The sequence below is a fragment of the Cinclus cinclus genome, chromosome 11, assembly GCF_963662255.1.
Source record: "Cinclus cinclus chromosome 11, bCinCin1.1, whole genome shotgun sequence".
NCBI classification, from domain to species: domain Eukaryota; kingdom Metazoa; phylum Chordata; class Aves; order Passeriformes; family Cinclidae; genus Cinclus; species Cinclus cinclus.
The window spans coordinates 3,278,162-3,301,732 of NC_085056.1; the positions used below are offsets into that span (position 1 = coordinate 3,278,162).

The window sequence follows — 23,571 nt, forward strand, 5'->3', positions numbered from 1 at the left end:
GGCCCAGCTGAGCCATTGGTGGCGGCGCCGGCGGGGGCGGGACGGCCGCGATCCACGGGGCTCGGCACGGCACGGCACGGCACGGCACGGCTCGGCTCGGCTCGGCTCGGCTCGCTCAGCGCGGTGCGGCAGCAGCGGCGGCCGCGGCCCCCCCAGCTCCGCGCCGCTCCGCGCTGCCCCCCCTCCCCTTCGGCCCCATGGCCACCAAAATCGACAAGGAGGCGTGCAGGGAGGCGTACAACCTCGTCAGGGACGATGCCACCGAGGTGAACTGGTAAGCGGCCCCCGGCATCCCCCCGGACGGGCAGCGCAGCGCTGGGATTCCCGTCCTCTCTCGCCGTTCCCCAAAGGGTGACTTCTAAAGACCTTGCCCCCTTTTCCTCTTTTTTTCTTCTCTTCTTCCTACAGGATGGGGTTTTTTACAGTCTATTCTTCCCCATCTTCTCCCTTCCTTTCCTAAAGACTGTGACTGTTCAATGTATTCTTCCCCTTCCCCTATTCCAAAGGGTGACTTTTAAATGTGTTATCCCTTTTCCTTTCCCCCATCCGGAAAGGTGACTTTAACTGCATTATCCCCCTTGTCTTTTCCCTCCCCGAAGGGTGACGTTTAAGTACAATGGCTCTACAATCGTCCCTGGAGACCAAGGGGTAGACTATGAAACCTTTAAAAGGAAGTGCACAGGTAAGCTCCGTCTCCGTTGCTTTGCTCCCTTCTCTCCCTTCCTGCTGCCCAGGGCGAGGGGGAAAGGATGGGAGGGAACTTGAGGTACTGGGATGAGTGCTGCTGCTTCCCCGTGCCTGCCCTGTCCTGCGGGATCGCGTTTCCAGCTCCACAGAGTGCAACTCCCTCAAGTCCATAGTCCGGCGGGCCCTTTGCCTCACCCTTAGACTTAAGGTCCTTTGGGCTCTTTCCCCCCTTCTTTGCACAACCCTTTCACCGTCTCTCGGTTATGAACCGAGGTAAAACGCGAGATAAGCAACACTCGCCTTGTTTGGCAATGCAATTTCAGAGCAAAACCGACTCGGCTGTCGTGGCTAGAAAGACGCGGTCATACAGATCTTTGAGAATGAAATACCAAATTCTTCTGAAAATCGCCGCACTAAAGCAGCTGCAGTCGGAAGGCTTGCTGGGATTTTTTTACGGACACGAAACCTGAGCGCAGGGTGGTCATTGCAAAGCGGGGCTCGAACAATACAGCCCTGCAAACAATCGCAGATGTGGCGTTGCACAACCGCAACTGTTGCGGCTCCCGGTTTAAACGTGGCAGTCGATTGCTGAGCTGCGGAGCATTCAGGGGAGGAACAAAGCCTGGGAAAAATGAAAACAAATTGAGGAGTGTTTAACTTGGTCTGATTGTGACTTTCGATGAGTTTCACAAAAGCGAGTTTTGATTTTTGTCTCGGTTTTCCTCCTATCTTGGCTGCTATCTAACAAAGCGAGGAGTGTTTTTTACTAATGCTGGATTATAACAAAGTCTTCCTCGCTCAGCCAGTTACTGTACAATCATTTGTATGATTCACCTGAATTTTTCAGAATTCTGTGTCTGAACTGTGGAGGAATTGTGTTGAGCAGTCTCTGCCCTCTGAAGGTGGAGCAGTTCCTGGGGACACCTCAGGCAGTGGCTGTGAAAAGAGCAGTTTGGCTGTGCTTTATTGAGTGGAAGGGGAGAGCTCCCAGGAACGTAACTGAGGGCAGGAGAGGTCTGATCAATCACAGGAGAAAAGTGTATTTCAGTCCTTGGAAAGGAGCCATGAAATGAAGATGGTTTATTAGGCTGCTCTTCTGTGATGTTGGCAGTGAGGTCTCACTGAGATTAATGCAGCCGCTCGTTTCCAGCTGTTCTGGAGAACCTGCAGGGAAAATTCTCAGAACTAAGAAAGGTCCTGTTGTAGCTGGTGTCAGAAGAGCTGATCACTGCACTGCAGGAGCTCCTTCCCACTCAACTCACTTTAGTGGGCAACAGAAGGGAAAAGCAATTACCTGGAATCCAGGGAATCCCAGGGTTTGGCACTTTGGAAGTTCATGGCAGTGGTTAGTTGTTCCCACAGCCTCTGTCTCCTCTCCTGGTGAATATAACTGAGCATCTCCAGTGTCTCCAGACACCCGAGGCTTGCAGGGAAGCCTTCCCCATTTATTTTCTCTCCTTGCCTTTATACAGTCCATGTCTTTCTTTTCGTCTGAGCTGATTTTCAGTGTTTTTTTTTTTTTTCTGGGTGGGACCCCCTTAAGAATTCCCTCTTCTCTATTCTGTGGCAAAGGGAATCCTTTTCTGGAGTGGCTGAGCAGGCAGAGGGGCTTTGGCAGAACACAGGCACATCTGGGCTGGGTAAGATGAGGGTGACAAACAGTAGAGGCACACATTGCACTCTGGAGTGCAGCCACATCTGTGCTATTAACAGGATTTATAAACAGGGTGTTCAAACCAAGCTGGCCCCAAAACAGAAAAAAAAAGGAAATTATCCATATTTTAGAAATAAGCTCAGTAAGGGAAGAGTTAAGTACTCTTAGGGCACTTGTGGGGTAGGCCATAGCCTATTGGTAACCTTTAATGGGGAGCTAAATCCCTTAGAGCTGCTCCATTGCTCCCTTCTTTCCCTTTCCCTTGGCATGCACCTGCTGAGGGCTCTTCCCTGGCAGACTAGGGCCAAGAAGTTGTCCTCAAACCCACCTCTGGAGCACAGCTGTTGGAGACTTTGAAAAAGGCAAATTGAGGTGCTTGGTCCTTGGCTGAGAGCTGAAAAGGATCTTCTTCCACCCACAAATTTCAGTGCTGCAGTTGGGGAAGGAAGAGATTAAAGTTTTGGAGCCTCCATCTGTGCAGAAAACCTTCACCTGGCCTGCTAGACATGGTCAGGAATCAAACTTTGTGCCAGCAGTGAAGTTGGAGCTTTCCTTCCCATCTGGAAGAGGGTAGAAGAGAGTTGGTTGGAATATTTCTACTGAAACAAAGTCAGTAAAACAAGAGTAGCAAGGGGTGGGGAAAGCTGTTAAATATTATTTCTTCTTGTTGCTACAACTCTTTCCTCCTGGTCTCTTTCCTTTTACATTTCACTGGATGGGAGAAGAGCTACTGTCAATGCAAACAACTTCAGGAAAGAGATTAAAAATTTTAAAAAACTTGGTATCAGAATTAACTTCCTTGTTTTGAATTCCTGCTATGTGACAAACACTGCCCTGGAAGCCACAAAGTGCTGCAGCTGCCTCTGGTAGAAGCTGAGCATCACTTGGTGGTTGGAGGTGAGAGCAGGAGCTGGGATTGCCAATCTCAGCATGCAAAGAGTCACTGTCAGAGCTCGCTCCGTTCCACTTTCTGCACCAGCTATTTCAGCACCGTTCTGAGCTGCAAACATCCGTGTTCCTGCTTTCTTTAAGCACCATTCCTATTAAAAGCACCTTGGTACCTATTGCTCCCCTGCTGGGCATGGGGCAGCAGCACAGGCAGGGTCACTCTGTGCTGATTCCTGTAGCTCCGGGACCAGGAAGGGCTTTTGTACCAGTTTGGAAGTTACTTGCCTGTGGTGGATGTCCTGCCTTGTGCAGTGACAGAGGTCAGGGGGCTGGAAGGGGCTCTTGGTAACAGGGCTGTGTTTTTGCTTCCCCCCCCCCCCCCCCCACCCCATCCATAACCCTTTCCATGCCCATCACTGGCTCTGCAAACATCCTTGCGGAACCAGCATGGCTGGGGACAAAGGGAAAGGAAAGAAACTGAAATTGCTTCTTTTAGAGGAAGTAGCAGTTCAGGGAGGCTGTGTCAGAAACCAGTTCTGCACATCTCCAGCCCTTCTCTGGGGCTGCTGGAGGAGCACACGTGACAGAGCTGCTGAGCCAGGAGCTGCTGCTGTCCCTGCTGTGGGTTCATTCCTCCTCTGCTGCACTCTCAGATACACGTCCCACGCTAGACCAGCATCTTACAGATCCTAGCACAGGGGCCTTTTCTTCCTTAGATCTTCAGTAAGCTTTGTGTAGGGTCAGAAATGTTTAATAAACAGCATCATTAAACTATTACATTTTTCCCTTCCCCATTTGGGGACAGCAATTGCCACTCTTAAAGGAAGGAAACATGGAAAGAAGAGATTCTTCAGTGCCCTTTTGTTCAGGGTCCTGGGGTGCTGCTGCAAACACAGCCTGAACCCTGGACACTTCTGTGTGTCAGTTGTTATCATGCTGTCGCTGTCAAGGTCTGTTTGTCCCAAGACAGCTCAGACAGTGCCTGGGAGACAGCAGACCCTGCTGCAGAGCCAGGCATTCATGTTCTCTGGCCTCTCCTCCAGCCCCACGTGTGCGAGCACCTCTCCTCCAGCGATCCCAAAGTAAAGCCAAGGAGGTTGGTTTAAGCCACTGGCACATCCTTGTAGGATTTGGAGGTGGCTGCTGGGGGCTCTTCCTCTTGCAGTCCTCATGGCCAGTGTCCTGCCTAATGGCCAGTGTCCTGCCTGTGCTGGCCCTTGTCTGACCCAGAGATTCTGGAGAGGCCATTCACCGTGTCAGGGCCATTAAACACTCTGTGTAGACAATCCATGTGTCCTCTGGCTGAGGACTCTTTTGGTTGGTTTTAACAGCACAGATTACCACTGCATGAAACAAGGACTTAATTCAAGCCTTCTGATCCATTTTACTTCCCAGTTCCAGCTCTTGTCTCTGCAGATGGCCTGGCTCCAGAAGAAGCATTAATTTGGTGGTTATTACTACATCCCATCAGTACACTTTGAAAAAAAAAACAGCTGAGCTGGTGCATTTGAAACCAGAAAGAGATAAGAGTTGAAGGTTATTGTATGGAAGGATGTGACAGCTCTTAGGGTGTTGTTTTTTGGGTTTTTTTTTTGGGATGTTTTTAATTTCAAAATCATATAACTGGGCTGGTGATGCTGCTGCTGAGAAGAGTAGAACGAGTTACAACTGAAATGACATCCTGTGGAACTTTTGTGTGTGTCTGTTGTACCTGACTGCCCTGGACATTGCCTCAGTGTCTGTATTATGAAGCAGCAGAGCATCACATTGGCTCTGTCTGTGGTTTAATTTCATTTTTTTCAGTGTGTAATTTGCCATTAAGCAATGGAGTGGTCAGAAGACTGCATTTTCCCTCCTTCCCCCCACCCAGCCATATGTGAACAGCTGTTCTCAATGCATCTCTGACAAAAGAAATAATGAGCCTTTTATTTGGAAAGCCCCAGTCCAGATAAATAATTGCAATGACAGCATGAAATGGGATGGTTATTCATGTGTCTGAAAAGATCAGCCCAAAACCACACTGGGCATTCAGCAGCAGGAAGAACAGAAAATCTTTGGTCTGAAATAAAAACCCTATAAAATCATTTGGGGTTGACATAAAATATTAGAAAACAGAAATAGAATTGACTCCTAACAAAAATACAAGTTTTTTTTTGGGGGGTTTAGATCAATTGTCCCAGAAAGCCTGGACTGCACATTAAAAATGTAGGAGCTGTGAGCTGAGATCACCAAGGTTATGTTGGCACCTGAGGTTGTAGGAAAGACTTGTAAAAACACACACGAGGACATATAATGAGATAGGTGCTTATCTGCATTTGGCTGCATCTTAAGTTGCTAAAATGGGCCTTGTAAATCAATCTCCTACTGCTTTTGTTTTTCCTCTTCAGTGTTCATCTCTCCTGCTTTCCCTTACTGGCTATTTAAAGGAAGACCTGGGGCCATGGGTGACTTATGGAATTTGTCACCCTGCCCCTGTGCCCTCCCTGCCTGTGTGGACGTGCTCTTGGCAGGGTCACAGAGATCTCCTGGCTGGAGCCCAGGCTTAGCCTGGCTCTGCCTGTGGACAGGGTGTGGGTTTAGGGAATATTCTCACTGATTTTTGTGGGAGTAACTCATCAGGTCAAGGCCTGCACTGATGGCAACTCTTTGGTTGTGTGATGTTTAATTGAAATGTTGTGGCTGTGTGTCTGCCTTTGCCATCCATGGGAGGCACAGGAGCAGGGAAAGAAGAGTTTTATACCTTTTTCCTGCCCTCTGTTTTGGGACCTGGCCCTTCTGGCCAACCAACACCACCATTCCTTCCTTCAGGGAAGAGCTGGGTCCTCTTCTGCTCCCACTCTGCCCTCAGTATCTGCCCAGGTCAGGACAGAAATCATGACTGTCACTGGGGCAGCAGCAACCTCCTGGTGGCTTCACTGGACCAGAGGCTCCACTGTGGGGTCATTTTCCCTGTGCACTTGTGTCCCTGCACTCACATCAGCCACCCCGAGTCACCTGGAGAAGGTTTGGTGCCCCAGCAAAGTCCTGTGGTGGCCCTGGGGTCAGACACGTCTGAGATGATTTAATAAACACGTTGGGGTGGAGCAGGATCTGTGGGCTTAGTGCAGGGTTTAAGAGGAAAAAACAGTGTAGGAAGAGGTAGGGAATGTTTGTGTCTGCACTTGTAGACACGTGACCACGGGGCTGACTGAAGAGGTGGAAAATTGACAGATTAATCTAAAATTAATCCAATTGAAGGAAACAAATTAAATCTTCGTGGAACCTGGCATGCGCTGTAGTAATTCATGTTGGACAGAAGACAAAATCAGGTCAGTCCATCACCTGCCTTGCTGCCTGTGACCTTGATTCAGCAGGCAGGTGAGGCTGGGAGCAGTGTTTTTATCGTGGCACATCTGTGGCTTGGCCATTCAGAGCCCTCAGCTCGAGAACCGTGATGGTTTGACAGTGTATTTCTTTCCTGCAGCTATTATCTTTTACTGACGACTCACTGCATTTTAATCTAATGGGGAATTTTTCACTACAGCTGAACTAAAGCACTTCAGTGGATGTAGATAAAGGGAAGGATACCATGAAGGAAATCTCTGTAGTTTGGCATTAAGTCTTGTTGACAGCCAAAGGCAGCTTAATCAGAATATCTGGAAAATCCTGCCTTAGTGATAAAAAAAAAAAAGTTTGGAGAGAAATACCAAGTGATGCTCGTTAAGGCATTCATTGTGCTGCTCATTGTTTGTCCAGCCATAGTGATAGGAGTCGTGGTATTCATTGAATTAACATTGTTAATTTCTGCTGTTTGGATCTTGTGTGATCTTGAATAAAGCTGCTATTTCCGTTCTCCCCAGATCAGTTATTTGCTTCTCTCTGCCCTGAAATTCATGTCTCAGTGGCTGGGAAGAGGGTTGCACAGCACTAGGCAGGATTTCCTCTTTCCAGGGAAATCTATCGTGTTTCTCTCTCTGATTTGTTCTGCTCCCCTCACTCCCAGCAAATTCCTAAAACCATCATGAGGGGTTTTCTGTGAGAAAGGGGTGGTGGATGTTAATGCCCTGAGATCTCTCTGGGAATTGGCACTGATGGCATGATGACTTCCAGCTTGGGGAGTTGATCTGCCAGGGTAGAACTGATTAACTGTGAAAGAGGAAATCTGGGAGCAGGAAAGAACTTGCCTTTTGATCCCCTTATCACTCTGAACATGCTTCAGACTAATTGTGGAACTCAGCCACTTCTGCTCAGGGATTTTGACCTGCAGTTGGAGAGGCTTATACCCAGGCTGAGCTAGTGCTAAAAACCTCTCCATCCGTCCCTGATGCCCTTTTAGGAACACAGACATGTTAATTGAGCAGGGCTCCAATTCTCATTCCCTCTCGGCTTTGTGTGCAGCACAATTCACACGTGGCACAGCGAGTTAAGGCATCACATTTGTGCTAAATATCTTTGGCTGAAAGCTGTGGCAGCTGGAGATCCTGCTCTGCCTCCAGTAGGGCTCTAAACTCCATGGGGAGACAGGAGGAGACAGGACCCAGTTGGGGTGTGACCCCTTCAAGCCCCCACAAGTGAAAATCTGCCCAAGAGGTGACTCAGAGCCCCAGTCCAACCTCAGGTGCTCATTAAACTTACTGGGACTGAACACGGTGAAGTAAGAGTTGTTCATGCTCAGGTGATCTCATGGATGAAAGCTGGAATTGCTGGATTTGGCTCTCTTTAGTGTCATGGAGCTGCTTTCAACCAGAATGAGAAAACACTGGAAGTTCTGCTAAGAAGCAAATCCTGCTGCTGCCAGTGAGCTGTGGGTTCATGTAAAATGGAAGTAATTCTGACAGACAAATTCAGAGAATCCCAGAGTGGTTTGTCTTGGAAGGGGCCTTAAAGATCATCTCATTCCAGCCCTGTCATAAGCAGGGACACCTTCCACTATCCCAGATTGCTCCAAGCCCTATCCAACCTGCCCTTGGACACTGCCAGGCATGGGGCATCCCTGGAACCTCCTCTCTGTGCTGCTATGAAAAAGCACTGTTTTTTCACATCCACTGTTTTTTTGGGTTTTTGTTTTTCGGTTTTTTTTTTTCCATTCTCTTTATCATAAAGGGGCATGTTTCGGTGTCCAGGCTCTGTGACAGCCTTTGTTAGAAGGGGCAGGGATGAAAACCCCACAGGCTCAAGGTGGGGAGCGAGGGCTCCATGAGAAGGGCAGGGACACCATTGCAGTCCATGACATTAAAGGGCCTTCCAGGACTGTGCCCAGAGGAGCCACAGGACAATTCTGGGCAGAGCATGGCCTCCTTTGCTGTCAGAGCTGGGGAAGCAAGGCTTGCTCCTGGATCTGTTAATTGTAATGTTAAATTTACTGTCTCACTTCCCCTTGGGTATTTCCTGACTGTCGCTTCATTTATGGTTCTAATCAATCTGGGGAAGAGGATTTACTGTCAGAACCAGGAGTCTCCACTTGTGTTTCTTACACTCACCAGCAGCAGGGATAACTGGAGAGAAGTTCTGTTTGCCTGCATTGTTGATACATGACTCTTTCTCTCCTTCCAAAGATCCATCTGGATTTTTCTTCTGAATAATATCTTTCTCTTTGTTTCTATTTTGAGATCTTCAGAGGAGTTTGTTTTGAACACTGTACTGGCTCACACATCCCCCTGCATCCATTTTCCAGTTTGCCCAGTATTATTCAGTCAGTGACAAAAAAATGAAAAAGAACAGATAGAACAAAACAGGGAGAGCAGAGGTGGATTTTCTTCAGACTTAAAAAAGTCTTCTCTTTTATCAAGGGGAATTTATCTTTGTCCACACTTTGGCAAATCAAAGTGTTAAAGAAGCTCTGAGATAACTCAGCTTGCAGAGAATATTCCAGTTTTTTTGTTTTTTTAAACATTGATTTCTAGCATCTTATTTTCTGGGGTTGAACAATTTAGAGTTGCTTCTCCCTGGTCTGCAGAGCTCTTGGGGCTGTCCTGGCTCATGGAGCATGCTGGGGATGTTGGCAGTCATTCCTACACCTGGAGCCTACGTTTTCACCTGGCAATTAGTCAACCCAGCAAATCCCTCTAAAGCATGCTGAACTGGTCACAAGAAGTGTGCCAGGATTACCAGGATTCTTCTGAAAGAGCAGCTTTGTTCTGGTTTAAGTCACCTCCTTTAAAAGGCCTCGAGTGACCTCTGAGATATGAAGAAGCCACGATGAGGAATATTCCACAACTGCACAAGTGTCCATCTGCTTTCTACCACTCCTGGTGCAAGGCTCCAGCAACCCTTGGAGCCTGGGATTGCAGGGGGATGGTGCTCCTGATCAGGAATGCTTCCAACTGCCTGGCTCCATGAGTCACCAGGAGATGGAGGAAGGAGCTCTTTGAGATTAGAGTCTACAAGGTTGTCACACTTATGGCCAGGGTAAATTAGTCTGGTATGGTGTAGCACAATCCAGCTGTGAAACTAAGATCAGCACAGCTCTAAAATCCAGGTCTTTTCCCTCCAGGGCTTCTGAAGGAGTAGAAAAACACACCTGGGCAAGTAATTGAAGGTTTTTCTTTTCCTCCTTCTCCCCTCCTTCTTGTAAACTACAAGTGAGCCAGAAACGGATGGAAGGAGGAAGTAAGATCAGATTTGCACAATGGCTGGTCACTGGTAATGTTATAAAATATGACCCTAATCCTGCTATTCTGTAAGAAAGAGAAACCAAGATAGCACTTTCTTCCCTTCTTCAGCAGACCTCCAGATGAATCATTTGGCTGAATGTGTAACTGGGGTTAGCTCTGTGCTGCTGTTGCTCTGCCTACTGACTGTATTTTAGCCATTTCCACTGTGATGTGGGGTGTCCAGTTTCCTCCCAGTAACTCAGAGAACCCAGAAGAGGCAGAGCTAACACAGGCAAAGCACATCTTGTAAGCACAGGGCATATGAGCAGAGCCCCTGTACTGCCCCCTGATTCCCAAATGCTGGCATTGAAACATAGGATCGGTGCCTTTCCCTGGTGTTTGAGAGCAATAGGCTCACCCTGGAAAAGGGGAAGGGAGGGATGTTCCTGGCTTTAATCAACTGGTCCCGTTTCTGCCTCTGCAGATGATGTGCGATTGTTCGGCTTCGTCCGATTCACCACCGGCGATGCCATGAGCAAGAGAGTCAAGTTCGCCCTCATCACCTGGATTGGAGAGGATGTCAGTGGCCTGCAGAGAGCCAAAACTGGGACTGACAAGACTCTGGTCAAGGAAGTAGTACAGGTAACCTCTTCCTTATGCTCCTAGCCACCAGCTCCCATTGCTGTTTCCTGTACAAACACCAGCAGGAGGGAGAGAGAGGGAAGGATTGGCTCATCCTTCATTTCAGGAGTTAATCCTTTAAAAAGAAGACAGTTTCCTATTGTCTGTCTTCCTCCTAGGAAAGCTTAACATCTGCCCTTTGAGCACTCAGGCATAAAGAAGCACCTTTTGAGCTTAAGGGTCCCTTAGCTATTTCATGAGGAGGGAATTTATGCACTCCCCTCCTTGTCACCTCTGAGATGTCTCTCATCCCCTTCCTTGATATGGAAATAATGCAATATTGAATAATCATGAGCAGTATTAAGTTAAGCAGGTAAAATTAAACAGGAAAACTCACACCCTTGTTTAAACTTCTCCGGAGGCCTTTTGTCTTTGCACAGTGAATTTGTGGAGCTAATCACCCAAAGTCTGAAGTCCCCATCGTGCCAATTAACTAACTCTTAATAGCTAACTAGAACAGGCTTTGTTTGGCCTTGGGCGTAGCAGGGGAAAGAGAAATGTGCTCAGTCCAAGAGAGAACAAACAAGAGCCGGGAGAGAAGTGACTCGAAGGAGGCTGCACAGAACCACAGCTGAAACCTGGCTGTGATGGAGAGGATGCTGATGTTTGGAATGTTTCTTCTGGAGAAGTATTTAAAGTAGGATTAGGTCTTCCAACGAACCATAGAACCGGCTCACCAGAGCCTGAGAAATGGTTTTGTTTATGCTCTTGGAGAATGGGCTGGTGATTAAATTAATCTCCCTCAATAAGTGAGCTCTTGCCTGTGTAAAGGAATCTCCCAACAGGACACTGTGAAGGGTGAGAATGGAGCCCCCCTCAACTCTTTGGTAGTTTATATGATACAGAAGATTACTTTTAGATAAGAAGAATGAAGAAGATAATACATTCTAGATAAACTCTGGTGCTAAATGTTTCACATTGACCACGACTCAGAGGGGTCTGTTCTCCAAAGAAAATTCCAGAATGACACCTGAGAGATAGGAAAGCAAGTTTCTACTCATGGGAAGCAGCTGAAACTGCGTAATTGTAGCTAAAGATGAAATTATAGAGTACTAATGAATGACTCTTACATGAGTCACTAAGCCCAAGATTTTCTTAAAAATCTGTTTAGACAATGTGTTCCTGTTGAGTAGAATAGCATTCCTGAGCACTGTGCTCAGATCTGTCCCTAGGTCTGTTACATGTAATTTGCAATTTCACGTGTTTCATCTTTGATTAGTAGTCTGTACAAGTTAATAATCTGGTGGAGCATTAACCACTCTTGGCTGTTACTTAAAAGCTTTCATATTCCAATTAGTCTGTACTAAAATACAAAAACAATACAATTGGTACTTGATATACTTTTACTGAACAACTTTGTCTATAAACCCCTAAAGCATTTCTCAATGTCACAGCAATGGTGATCTCCTGTCCAGAAGAAATTATCTTGACAAGTATTTTGAATAGTTCTTAATATCCAACTGAATCCCTCTGAGTAGAGTGAGATAAAAGCAGAACTATTTTCTTCTTTTTATGCCTGTGACCTTGCAGATAATCTGTCAAAATAAACAAGGACAAGAAAATCCAACTGAAATTTAATGGAAGGGATTTATCCCAGAGCTATTTCATTCTTAGTAGTTCCCTTGACCTTCAGGTACATTCTCAGTCTTGTGTTTTTCACAGAGATTATTTGAGATGTGAGTTATACATAGAAAAATACACTTGCTTTTGTTTTTCTATAATGATGAACTATAAATCTGAGTCAGTGTTGGTTCATCATTTGGAGTCAGCAGTACCCTAAGGTGGGAGTTTTTTGGTCTGCAAGCCCTGAAGGGTTTGTAGGTGCAGTTAAACTCTGCGCAGGGCCCCACAGGTACACTCACCTTGTGGAAGGGTGGCACAAGGAGGCTTTTTGTACAGCTTTGAACTGCACAAGGGACAAGCTGGGATTCCAGAAGAGCAGCTCTTCACTCTGAGAAGCCCTCAGTAAAACCTGAAGTGCTCTCACAGAAGAACTATTTGCCAAAGCAACCACGGGTCTTTATTTAAGACCAGAGAGGGGACTCCTGCTTTATATCCTGTGCTGTATTGATGAGCTGGGGCTGAGCTCTGCTCAGAGCTGAACAAACACCAATAAATGTTACTGGTCCTGTGAGACACAGTAAAAGTCAGCCAGCTCAGGCACCTCCTGCCAACACAACCCAGCCCTGGGATAAAGAGGATCCCACACAGGGATTGTTAATGGGCTCCCAGAAGCACCTGCCATAAGGAGAGCACAAGGGACATTAACTGGAGAGGAGCAGATTCTGGGCTGTGGACAAAGGGATGAACTATTACAGAGCAGAGAGAGCAACTGGGCTGCCCTGGCTTTTCTGTTCCTCCTTTGGAAGGGGGAGCAGGTGCTGTGAAATCTGTGGGGAGGTGGATTGGGAAGCAGTGCTGGTAGTGAGTGCAGGAGGTTGCCAGAAAACCTCTCAGGAAGAAAGGACAATTGATTTTTTGCTGTAATAACTGTAAAATGACAGGGATGGATCTCATCTGCTACAAATAGCTGTAGTTCTCCTGATCTGTGCTAGATGAGAGCCAGGTCTTCTGGCCCTACTTGGACCTATGCTTATTACCCCTTTAATGTTGTGGGAAAATGGCTTTTGAGTTTATTGTATTTCTTTTGGATTGTAGAAAAATCCACTTAAAGCATTATCAGGAGCTTTTTTTTTTTTTCCCCAAAGCCATTTATTTTTCCATCCTTTCCTCCTTAACTCAGCTGGAAATCTTGGCTCAAGCCTGCAGCCTGGTCCAAGCAGTCCAGCTGGGAGCAGCTTAGAAGTAAGGCCAGGATGGGGAACAAGTGTTTATCTATATCTTCTTTAGGGTCTGGCTAAGTCCTACTGTGTGAGACTGCTGTGCAAATGGAGACAGGGAGTAGGGGGATGCACAGCTCCATCTTTTATCCACTGAGCTTCTCTCCATGCTAAGGACTGATCTAATGGGGGAAGAAGTGGCACACAGTTTCCCATTGCAGGTGGTTGCTTAAGATGTTTGGGAGATCATTTCTGGGGTAGAGTCTAAACCTACCCCTAGAACAATCTAAAGAACTGGGAACTTTATGGAACAGGGACTTCTGCAAGGCTGCATCTGTTTGGCAGCAGCACAGCCATCTGTCACCTTGTGCAGATGTGTACAGACTGGTGTGCCCTGCACAGCTGCACTTTGGTCACCAGACCCCACAGCAAGGATGAGCCCTGGCACAGGGGTTGTGACACTGGGAGTGACAGCTGGTGCTGAAATGGGGTGGTTTCGATGTAAACACCAAAGAACTGGAAGCAGGACTTGGTTTCCCTATGAGTGTTCCTTCCTTTCTTAGCCTAACTCTTCCTTAGGTAGTATTTGGGTCTTTTTCCTGACAGGATTGAATTCATGTCCTGCAGGACTTTTCCAACTGAGGGACTGCCCAATCTTTGCCAGTTTGTCTGATTTTCCATGGATTTTGACTCTTTTCTGTTTTCATCAGCACTCCTTCCCCCACAAAATCATGTGCTCTGTTATTTCCCTAATTCATATTCAGGGTAAAACAGCTCTGTTTCTGTGAGCAAATATTCGAGGCATTTTATTCATCATTATTTTTGGTGAGGAATGCATCTAGCTTTCATGATGTCAACAGCTCTACTGAGTTCCTGCTTTGCAGCTCATGCCCAGATCTTTGTTTTACTCACCTTTCCCTTTTCCTCTGGATTCCTCACTGCACTGAGGATGGTGTCCCACAAGAGAGCACCCATTGATGGGGTCCCTGTCTCTGATCTTGGGATCACACAGAATTCCCTGTATGTGCCTTGGTTTTCTCATACCAGTACAGAGTCCTGATCAGAAGGTTTAATAGCTAAATTATACCAGAAGGTTTAATAGCTTTGTTAGAGGCAGTCAGGAAATCAAACTCACAGGGAACAGCTATGTCACGGAGGCTTTGAGAATTACTCATGAGGGTGAGAGAGATCCTGCTGGGAAGGCAAACTAAATTCTCCTTTTTGACTGTTTTTCCTGTTCTGATTTACTGTAATGACCATATCAAATGGATATGGATTTACAAGAACTCCCAGTCTAGAGCAGAGGATCAGAATCAGCAGCTTCTCATCACCCTGTGTCTGACACACAGACTTGTGACTCTTCCAGTAGGATGAAGCAGACTGGGAGAATTTGCAGAGCAGCTGAAATGCAGCTCCCGTTGCTGAGACAAGTGTTTGCCAGAGGTTTGGACTGGCTTCTCTCAGTGTCTGGAACTGGTCCATGTAAAATTGGCAGGGAGTAGATTTGAAGAGAGGCTTTTTGCTGAGCTTGGAGTCTGACAGCTGAGTGCAGGAGCAGGTTTGCTGGAGGCCTGGGACTCAGACCATGTTGGAAAAGAAACCTGGGAGATGTCATCTCCTCTGTACTGCATCTGTACTGAGGATGAGATGACCCGTGGATGGGAGTGGTGACATTAAGCACAGTAGAACTGAGGGTTTTGAACATCAGCAGAAGCTGCTCCAAGCCCCAGTAAAAATAAAATAAATAAGAAATGGCAAGAAGTTGCTCAGCTACCTGGCACCATCTGTAGCTGCTGAGAACCCAAGTGTCTGCAGACTATACTAGGATTTTACTCCTGGCTTCAGGCTTCCCAAGATGGGATTTATAAGGGCCTCTGCAGACCTAGTTTGGTACAATATCTGCACCACACAGATTTTCCCTTGGGCAATTTAGGAAAATTTTATGGCCCATATGCTAAATATTCAGGGCTTGGAAGAGGAAGAAGATCTACTCCACCCTTTCCCTGCCCTCCCCCCTTTAAGTTGGCTGGAAGAGGAGGATTGAGCTTTCTGCACAAATTTCATGCTTCCTTTTCAGTCTGTACCTGCTGTGGAGGTTGACACAGGGGATGGGATTCCAAAATTGTGACCCTGTGCTGCTCAGGCACAAAGAGGAGCTGGTGCCAGAGAGGTGTACTGGAGAACCACGAGTGAACCTCAGTATTTCTGTGTCCTGTTCACTGATTCGAGAGGCAAAGCAAAGAGACTGTGGTCACTGTTGTGTTGTGAGAGTGAGAAAGATAAATGGCATCATTGTTTTTGTTATCTGGAGGCTGCTGGTGACTGGGGTAAAGACAAAGGCTAGGATTCACTGGCAGGGCTTGCTGTGGTTGTAGAAAGCCTGGGGTTGGGGGGAGGAGAAGGGAAAAGGAAGTGGAGGATGTAAGATGAAGACATGTGTCAGCAAATCAAGGGCCCAAGCATCAGCTATGCACTGTGCCTTAGGATTTGCACCCTGAACAAAAGCTCAGCCCCAGAGAACTCAGACAGTAAATTCAGAGTGATGAGAGAGGCTGTGGCTGGAGAAGGTCAAGCAGGATGTTAAAATCAGAAATTCCAGGCACCTAATTCACCAAAAGCATCTTCCCTCCTTATGGCCAGGCTTGAGGAGACACCATGGTGGGTAAGAGCCAGCGTGAGGAACTGAGGAGGACCTTGAGAGAATGGGATAAAGCAGAGTTATTAATAGCAGTGACCCAGATTGCACTCTGAGGGTACAAATCTGGCACAAGAGGTGGCCCAGTCAGCTAAGAGGATATTTAAAAGTGGCTGGGAGCAGAACCCATCTGGACACTGTTAGGGGGATACTGTTCACTCCTTGCAAGTTGTCTTGGTGGTGCTGATTTGAAATTGTGGCTGATGCCCACAAACCATCACCCAGGAGCCATCTGGATTAGTCTCTATTTGAGAAGGCGTCTGAGTAATTTACTTTGTGACACATGTAATTAATTCTCCTCTGTTCGGGCATGAGTGCACTTGCAGTTTTAATTTCAGAATCAGCTGGATTCTGCAGAGTGGGTATTGAAGAAAACCCTCCCCACATTTATAAAATACACTTTTCATGGAATCCCTCTCAGAAATGGTTTTATGGACCTGCCTCAGTTCTCACTAAAGCAAGGCAAAGACTTGCCCTGAACTTAGATAGTCCTGCATAATCTGCTTCCCAAGGTGAGGAAAATTTGTTAAAGCTGGTACCATAGAAAAGGAATTGAAAAGGCTCAGCTCAAAACTCACATAGGTAGCACACCTCAGTGAGCATCAAATAGCTGAAAATCCTGGGGCTGGTCTTAGCAAGAGCTGAGCTTTGCAGAGATCTCACCCTGAAGACCTGGAAGTAGGACACTCGTGAGCATGACTAAATCTGAGGATTTGGGCAGTTTGCCTCTTTATTCCCAACAAAAAGGAAAAAAGAAAGGATTTGTTTTTTTCTGAAAGCAATGTCTTTCCCATTTTCCCTGGACTCTGCCAAGCCGTGGATGAGTGCCTGTGCTGTCCACACGGCCAGCAAAGCTGAGCATTGCAGGCAGTGGTGCAGGGTTGTTATTCCTGAGGACTTTGTGTAGCTGCCCATCAGGCAGAGCAGAGCAGACAAGGCTCCCGGAGCTGCTCACAGGATTTTCTACAGTGTGAAACAGGATCAGCCACAGCCCGGGGGGAGCAGGGAGCTGTTTTTCTCTCCCTTCCATTTCTCCCACTGCATGAAAGAGGTGCTGAGGCTCTTTCAAGCTGCATCCTCCTCCACCCCCTCCTTTACCCGACTCTGATCCCAAACTGAGACCCTTGAGACGCTGCCAAATAAAGAGCTCTCCCATGGCTTAGAGTCTGAAAGCAATTAGAGCCCCCCTTCCCGTTGTGCCAGGGCTGTCCCAGTGCCAGGGAGACCCGCACAAGATGCCTGCTGCTCTCCCAAAGCTTTGCCTGCTTCTCCCATCACCTTCAGGGCAACTCACTGCCCAGGGATACAGACATTGCAGATTTCCGGAGATGTCACGGCAAAGCTCTTGGGATTTTAATTCATATTTTTTGGTGGAGTGCAATGATGCTTGTGTTTGTTGTGCTGGCTAAAGCTCTGTGGGGTGGGGGAAGGGAGACTCATGCAGTGTTCTCAGTTGTGGTTAGGAAGGGGAGGAAAATGCTAAAGCAAGCAGCAAAGAGCCCATTTGCTGAAATGGCTGTGCACACACATGGATGCCATGCCAACCCTGCTGTGAGGCAGGAAGGACAGCCCCCACAAGGGAAAAATCCCCCGGGAAGCCACTGCTCTGACAAGAGCCCTAAAGGCACCCTGGGATCCCATTCTGCTCCCAGAAAGGTTTTCTGTGTTCACAGCCTCATGTCCCAGCACACTGCCCGGGGCTTGCCCAGCTCCCAGGAGCTGCAGAGCTCTCAAGCAGAGGGAAAGCTGCCCTCCAGCACACAAGTGCATTCATCCAGCCTCAGTGTCCTCAGAGATCACTTGGGGTCACAGAGCACAGGGCAGAGCCTGTGGACAGAGCAGCTGCCTGTCTGGGGCAGTGTCCTGGCTTTGGCCACCGTGTGTGTTGGAGATGAGGGGAGGAGGCACTAAATGGTGGAGATGAGGGGAGGAGGCACTAAATCCACCGAAGGAGCTGTGTTTGCTCCTGGTGCCATCCATGTGCTGCTCAGTCTTTCACCAAGGCACTCTCCCCTCAGCTGGCAGGTGTGACACCATAGTGTGCTCTGGTGTGGTGCTGTTCTCTTTTTAGGAGAAGGAGCCCTTAAAAGGCACAGAGAAGATTAGCAACTTGCCCAAGATTATGCTGAGGGTCAGTGGCAGTCAGGATGCCAATAATTTTGAGTGTTTTAGTTCACATACTGCTTAGGGAACTTGACCTAACCTGGCCTGTGCATCTCCACGAAGAGCCACTAGACCCCTGCACTGGGCTTGCAGCCAGTGACTCTGGAAGTAGATACACAACATTTTTCTAGGTTAAGTGTTGGGTTTTGCCTTCACAAGTCCTCTGTCTCATCCACAGCTTTCTAGTTATCATCCCAGCCACAGGAGATCAGGGTATGCAGCCCAGACACCCAGGGAAGCTGGATAATCCCTCTTCATTCAGTTACTTAGAAAATATCCCCCTTTTTTAACAGGCTTTTTCTTCATCTCTTGCAGAACTTTGCCAAAGAATTTGTGATCAGTGACCACAAAGAGCTGGACGAGGATTACATCAAGAACGAGCTGAAGAAAGCAGGGGGGGCTAATTATGATGCACAGACTGAGTAAAGGCAGGAACCTCCTGGCACCATCACCTGGATCTCAAAGGGAGGGCAAAGGCACAACAAACTAACACACCTGAGAGATGAGGCAACTGAACTCCCCAGATTTCTGTGGCTGAACCTAAGAACTCCCTTTTTTCCATACAGTGGACTTTTATTTTCCACTCTCTCACAAAACATTCCTCTCTGAGGCTCTGTTTTTCTTTTCCCCCCTTCTTTTTACTCATAACTCTGTGTTCTCACACCTGTGGAATTTAGGTTTGGCTCTGCTTTGGTCCTATTCAGCCCTGTGTTTGTAGAGGCTTGCCACTGTGTTCTTCTTCATGTCTGTGTGTTTTACTTGGGCTCGACCTGGTCTCTGAGGGAAGAAAGTTCTGGGGAGTTCTGAACATCAATTACTTTAATTTTTGAAAAATTTGTTCTGACTGATATTCTTGGGAATAACATTATTTGCTGTTCTAGGCTCAGATCAGCTTGGGATGACTTCCCTCAAACTTTGATTAAATCATCTAAGCAGAAATGTCCAGCTAAGATGTTATCTAACAGCTTAAACAACAAAGCCAACAAAAGAAATTTTTTGACTTCTGATAAATGGGAATAAATTTGCCTTAAACATTGCTTGACAGTTGCTATGCTCTGTGCTGCATCTCTGTCCCTCCCTCTTAAAGATAAGATCCACTACAATCCTAAAGTGGGTTTTTTTGCTTTTTGGAGGCATCACAGCACAGTAAACTGAGTGGCTTAGAAATGTCTGGACACTTGGTCACTATTTTGTGTACGTTGGTCTCTGGGTTTGTATCTGACTTTCCTAATGCTGGGGCTCAGGAGGTGAAACTGAAATGCATAGATTTCCTTTTTCAATGATGTCTGAAAAAAATAGCAGCTGCTGAATCTTTCCCTGCCCATGTCCCCCTGATTATTTTGCAGTTAAACACAACATCTTCAGTTCTCTAGGGCCTTTGGCAGTGAACATCCTCCAGCTGGGACCAAGGGATGGAGCAGGGCAGCTCCATCCCAGCTGGGGTTAAATAGTTAACACCAGAGGCTCAGAGAGAACCTGGGCTCAGTTTGGTATCAAACTGTTGGTTAGTGGGGGCTTCTTTGTATGGCTTTTGTTTTTCCATCAAAGGTAACTGTCCCCAGAATTACATGTTGGGAGAGACTGTGGGGCTTGGGAGTCAGCGCTATAAATCCATTACAGAAATAAATGTTTTTCAAGAACACTTCTCAGTGACTCTGTTGTTCTTTTACCTTCCCTGCAACATATTTAGGAGGTTTTTTAATCCTTGTTGTAAAGCTTTGAGCTCCTGCAGTCTTGGGGCTATTAGGAGAATTAAACACTGGCTCAGATGTAAAATGATTCCAGCGCCTGCAGCCCTTGTCTGCTCATCCCTGCTCTGAGAGGCAGAGGTGACCACAGTGCACCTGACACACTTTTTGTTCAGCAGCTCTACATCTCCATTTCCAGCACCAAAATACCAAGTGGGAGTTGTAATTAGGTCAAAGAGAATTTCACAGCCGTAAAATAAATGTAGAGAGGTCAGGAACAGATTTGGGAACAAGAACAGCACTTTCAGACAAGTTTTGCAGCTTCCTGCACAGGGTTACATGGGGCATTACAATTCTGGACAGGACTTCCTAAACTTTGCCCTGAAAGAAGGGAAATGGTTGTTTTTTACAGGATTGACAGCAGGAACAGGCATAACTAATGGGAAGGAGCTTTGTAGAGAGCTTGTGATGCTCTGAGGCTTTGCCTTACTGGTTCAGTGACCATGATAAACTTTAATTTGACACCCTGTGGCACAAATCTCAGCCTGGTTCTGAGGCCTGGCAGCACCATCACAAAAAATTCATTGGCACCAGCTGTGGTGGGGGCTCAAGAAAGAGCTCAGCAGAGGCAAATCAGCTTTCTCAGCCTTCAAATGCACCTCAGCAAGACAAATGCAGCACTTGTGTTGCCTTTGGCAAGCTGGATCCAAGGATGGAGGAAGTGGAGGCATCACTGTGGCTCTGGTTGTTTTGCTATCCTTAATCCAGTTCTTAGAACGTGAAAAATCCCATATCCCCTCTTTGAATAACCTCTGTGGTTATGGACTGGCACTTGGATTCTCATGCTGACCACAGGAATATCAAGTTTGCAGGCACTAGTGCAGCACTGCATGAGCAAGACGTGAGAAAAATGAGAAGGAATTACTGATTTGTGGTATGAGGATACATCCTTTTGAGGAAAAAAAAAGAAAAAGTACCCTAATGAATGAGAGTAATGACAGAGAATCAGTGGGGCTGGGTTTTTCCCATCCTCAATTTAATCTTTTAGGGCAGGCTACATAGGGACACCACTGGGCTGATGTTATGAAGAAGTTTGTGGGGAAAAGCTGGGGTGAGATGGACGGGAGCATTGCTGCTGCTCTGCCTCTGGTCTCACTGGGTCAGTGCTGCAAACCCAGCAGGGAGTTCCTGTTTGTACAGTCCTGTCCCTCTGACAGCACTGCAACAGCCAAATTAATCAAGTCCCTGCTTGTCAAAGCCTCAGTCAAACAGAAGATTATCTTGGTCAAAAAGAATGTCCTGGAAACACATCCAGCCCAAGCTGATGAATGCACATCCCAGGGGGATGCCTGGGAGTGTTTGGGGTAAAATGTGTTTCCAGAATTAAATGTTTCATTCTCTCTGTACTTCTGGTTCTTGCGGAGTAATCTGAATTAGCCATTAAATGGCTTTGTTTCTAGAATGTTGATTATACTTCAGTGTTAGGAATGGTTTTCATTTCCCTCAGGACAGCGACTTTACAGGTGTTATGTCAAACCCTTACCTTGGTGGTAGGAGCAGCTCAGCTGGTCCAGGGGCTGCATAAGCCTGGTGTAACTCACAATCTAAAACTCATCTCTGGGGTCTGCTCATGCTTGGCTGGAGAAGTATTTACCCCACAGTGTTTGTAGGCATTCTCCTTCTGTGCCTACAATTAATAAAGCAAGAAGCAATTGGCAAAAATGGAGCAGCAGAAAGGCTGGGACATGAAGAGCAAAAGCTTGAGATCAATTATTTGTGGTGCATTTGGGATCTCATGCTTGGCGTATCACAAGAGCACAAAATAAACTGGAATTTGTCTCTGTTCTGAGACCTCAGGGGAGCTGAGTGTTGGAGAGTGCCTGCTTTGATCAGATGCGTCAGGGACTCTGCTGAGGGCTGAATTTTCACCCAGAGTGGTGAAGACAAAGAAGGAATTAATAATGCCTATTTTTGCTGTAACACTGCTCACCAGGATTTCCCAGAGTGTTTCAGGAAGACTGGAATCACAGAATCATGAAGACTGGAAAAGACTTCCAAGATCATCAAGTCCAACCTTTGGCCCAACAATATCATGATACCTAAACTAGAGCACTGAGTGCCAACTCCAGTTGTTTATTGAACAATTCCAGGGATGGTGACTCCACCATTTCCAATGCCTGACAATCCTTTCAGTGAAGAAATTCCTCCTGAATATTGCATTTTTACTTATTGATAAAAACCAGACTGCACCAGTGATCCTGCTGGAGCACAATATCCTTGTTTAGGAGGAGCCTTTCATCATGGAAGTGGAGCAGGAGCAGCAGCCTGTGTGGGAATTGCCCTGGGAATTCAGGCTCTGGATGTGTGCCCTCCTCTCCTTATCACAGCAAAGCTGATAATGCTGCATCCCAGGATTGATGCTAAAGACCATGTGAGACAGGCATTCCTTTTTTTTTCATTTTATAGGCATTTTATACAGAGTCAGTTACCCTCCTTTTTGTCCATTTAGCATTCAAAGCCTGGCTTTGTCTTATCAGCCCATTCCTCAGGCTCTGCTGAGGCTCGAGGGCTGTGTTCTGTGGTGTCCCTCGTGTGTGGCTCAGTGGGGCTGTGCCTGTGTGGGGACACGGGGCTGGGACACTTCTGTGCCTCTCCAAGAGCTGGGACAGTGTCAGCAGCACCAGCAGCGCTCTGGGGGCTGTGTCTGACAAGGAACAGATGGAAATGGATCAATGGATGCTTTATATTTGGCATCGCCGAAGGATTTGCTATCCCTCCCCGTTAGGAGTGCGGCAGATCTGATGCAGAATCCAATTTTAGCAGGGAGGAAGCAACAGAGCCGAGGGAAACAGCCTCCAAAAATCTAGATAAATACAGAGTGATGCAGCAGGTGAGTTCATTCCAGCCAGCCCTGACTGGGGGTTTTGTGCAGTGCAGGCAGACAGAGGGAAGGGAGGGGGTGAGTGGGTGACACCCCAGGATGTGTTTAGGACACCAAGGCATCCCTCAGGCAGGGAAAGGTTTGGTACCCAGGGGCAAAGTCGTGCTTGGAGCATGGAGAAAAGCAGTCTGCAGTGAGTCAGAGCAGCCTGCAACATGTGAGCAGCAAATTCCCATTTGGAGGAGGAAAAGAGGCCTTTGCAGATGAGAAAATAGCTGAGCCAGGCAGTGCTGGCCCCTGGAAAGCGCCGGGGTTTTACAGGCTGCTGTCCCCAAGGGTGTCTAATGCCAGATTAGCCCAGGCTTTAAGGAGGCTCTGCCGTGGGCACCCCGGGGGGATCTAATCCCTGCAGTGGTTTAGCACCAGGGCTCCGAGAGAGGGGTCCAGAGAGGGCTGAAGGGACACGCAGGACATTTGGGGAGTTACAGAATGGAACTGGCCTAAAATTAAAAATACAAGAAAAATTTGGCAAAAATGGAGCAGCAGAAAGGCTGGGATATGAAGAGCAAAAGGTTGAGATCAATTGTTTGTGGTGCATTTGGGATCCCATTCTTGGCATATTACAAGAGCATGACATAAATTAGAATTTGTCTCAGTTCAGCTCAGTTTAGTGCTCCACCACACGGCACAAACAGACACGCTGTTTCAAGATGTAAGCTCAGCTCAGTCAGGACTCAGGCTCCAAGCTCAGCTCTAGTCAGAACACAGGCTCTAAGCTCAGCTCAGTTAGGACTCAGGCTCTAAACTCAGCCCAGTCAGAGCACAGGCTCTAAGCTCAGCTCAGTTAGGACTCAGGCTCTAAACTCAGCCCAGTCAGAGCAC

The 23,571-nt window shown here is 47.2% G+C and overlaps 1 protein-coding gene across 1 annotated transcript; it reads left to right on the top strand.

The window, feature by feature from the left end:
• Window positions 1–153: 153 nt before the first annotated feature.
• On the top strand, window positions 154–19,727 carry COTL1 (coactosin like F-actin binding protein 1). The gene is made up of 4 exons (XM_062500039.1): window positions 154–274; window positions 600–682; window positions 10,286–10,443; window positions 18,436–19,727. The coding sequence occupies exons 1-4, from the start codon at window positions 198–200 to the stop codon at window positions 18,544–18,546; spliced, it is 429 nt and encodes a 142-aa protein (XP_062356023.1). The 5' UTR covers window positions 154–197; the 3' UTR covers window positions 18,547–19,727.
• Window positions 19,728–23,571: the final 3,844 nt, after the last annotated feature.

Excerpts from the sequence above, each read along its gene's own strand:
- COTL1 (XM_062500039.1), top strand. The coding sequence starts at position 198 with ATGGCCACCAAAATCGACAAGGAGGCGTGCAGGGAGGCGTACAACCTC. Across the intron at positions 275-599 it reads GATGCCACCGAGGTGAACTG|GGTGACGTTTAAGTACAATG; the intron begins GTAAGCGGCCCC and ends CCCTCCCCGAAG. Across the intron at positions 10,444-18,435 it reads TGGTCAAGGAAGTAGTACAG|AACTTTGCCAAAGAATTTGT; the intron begins GTAACCTCTTCC and ends CATCTCTTGCAG.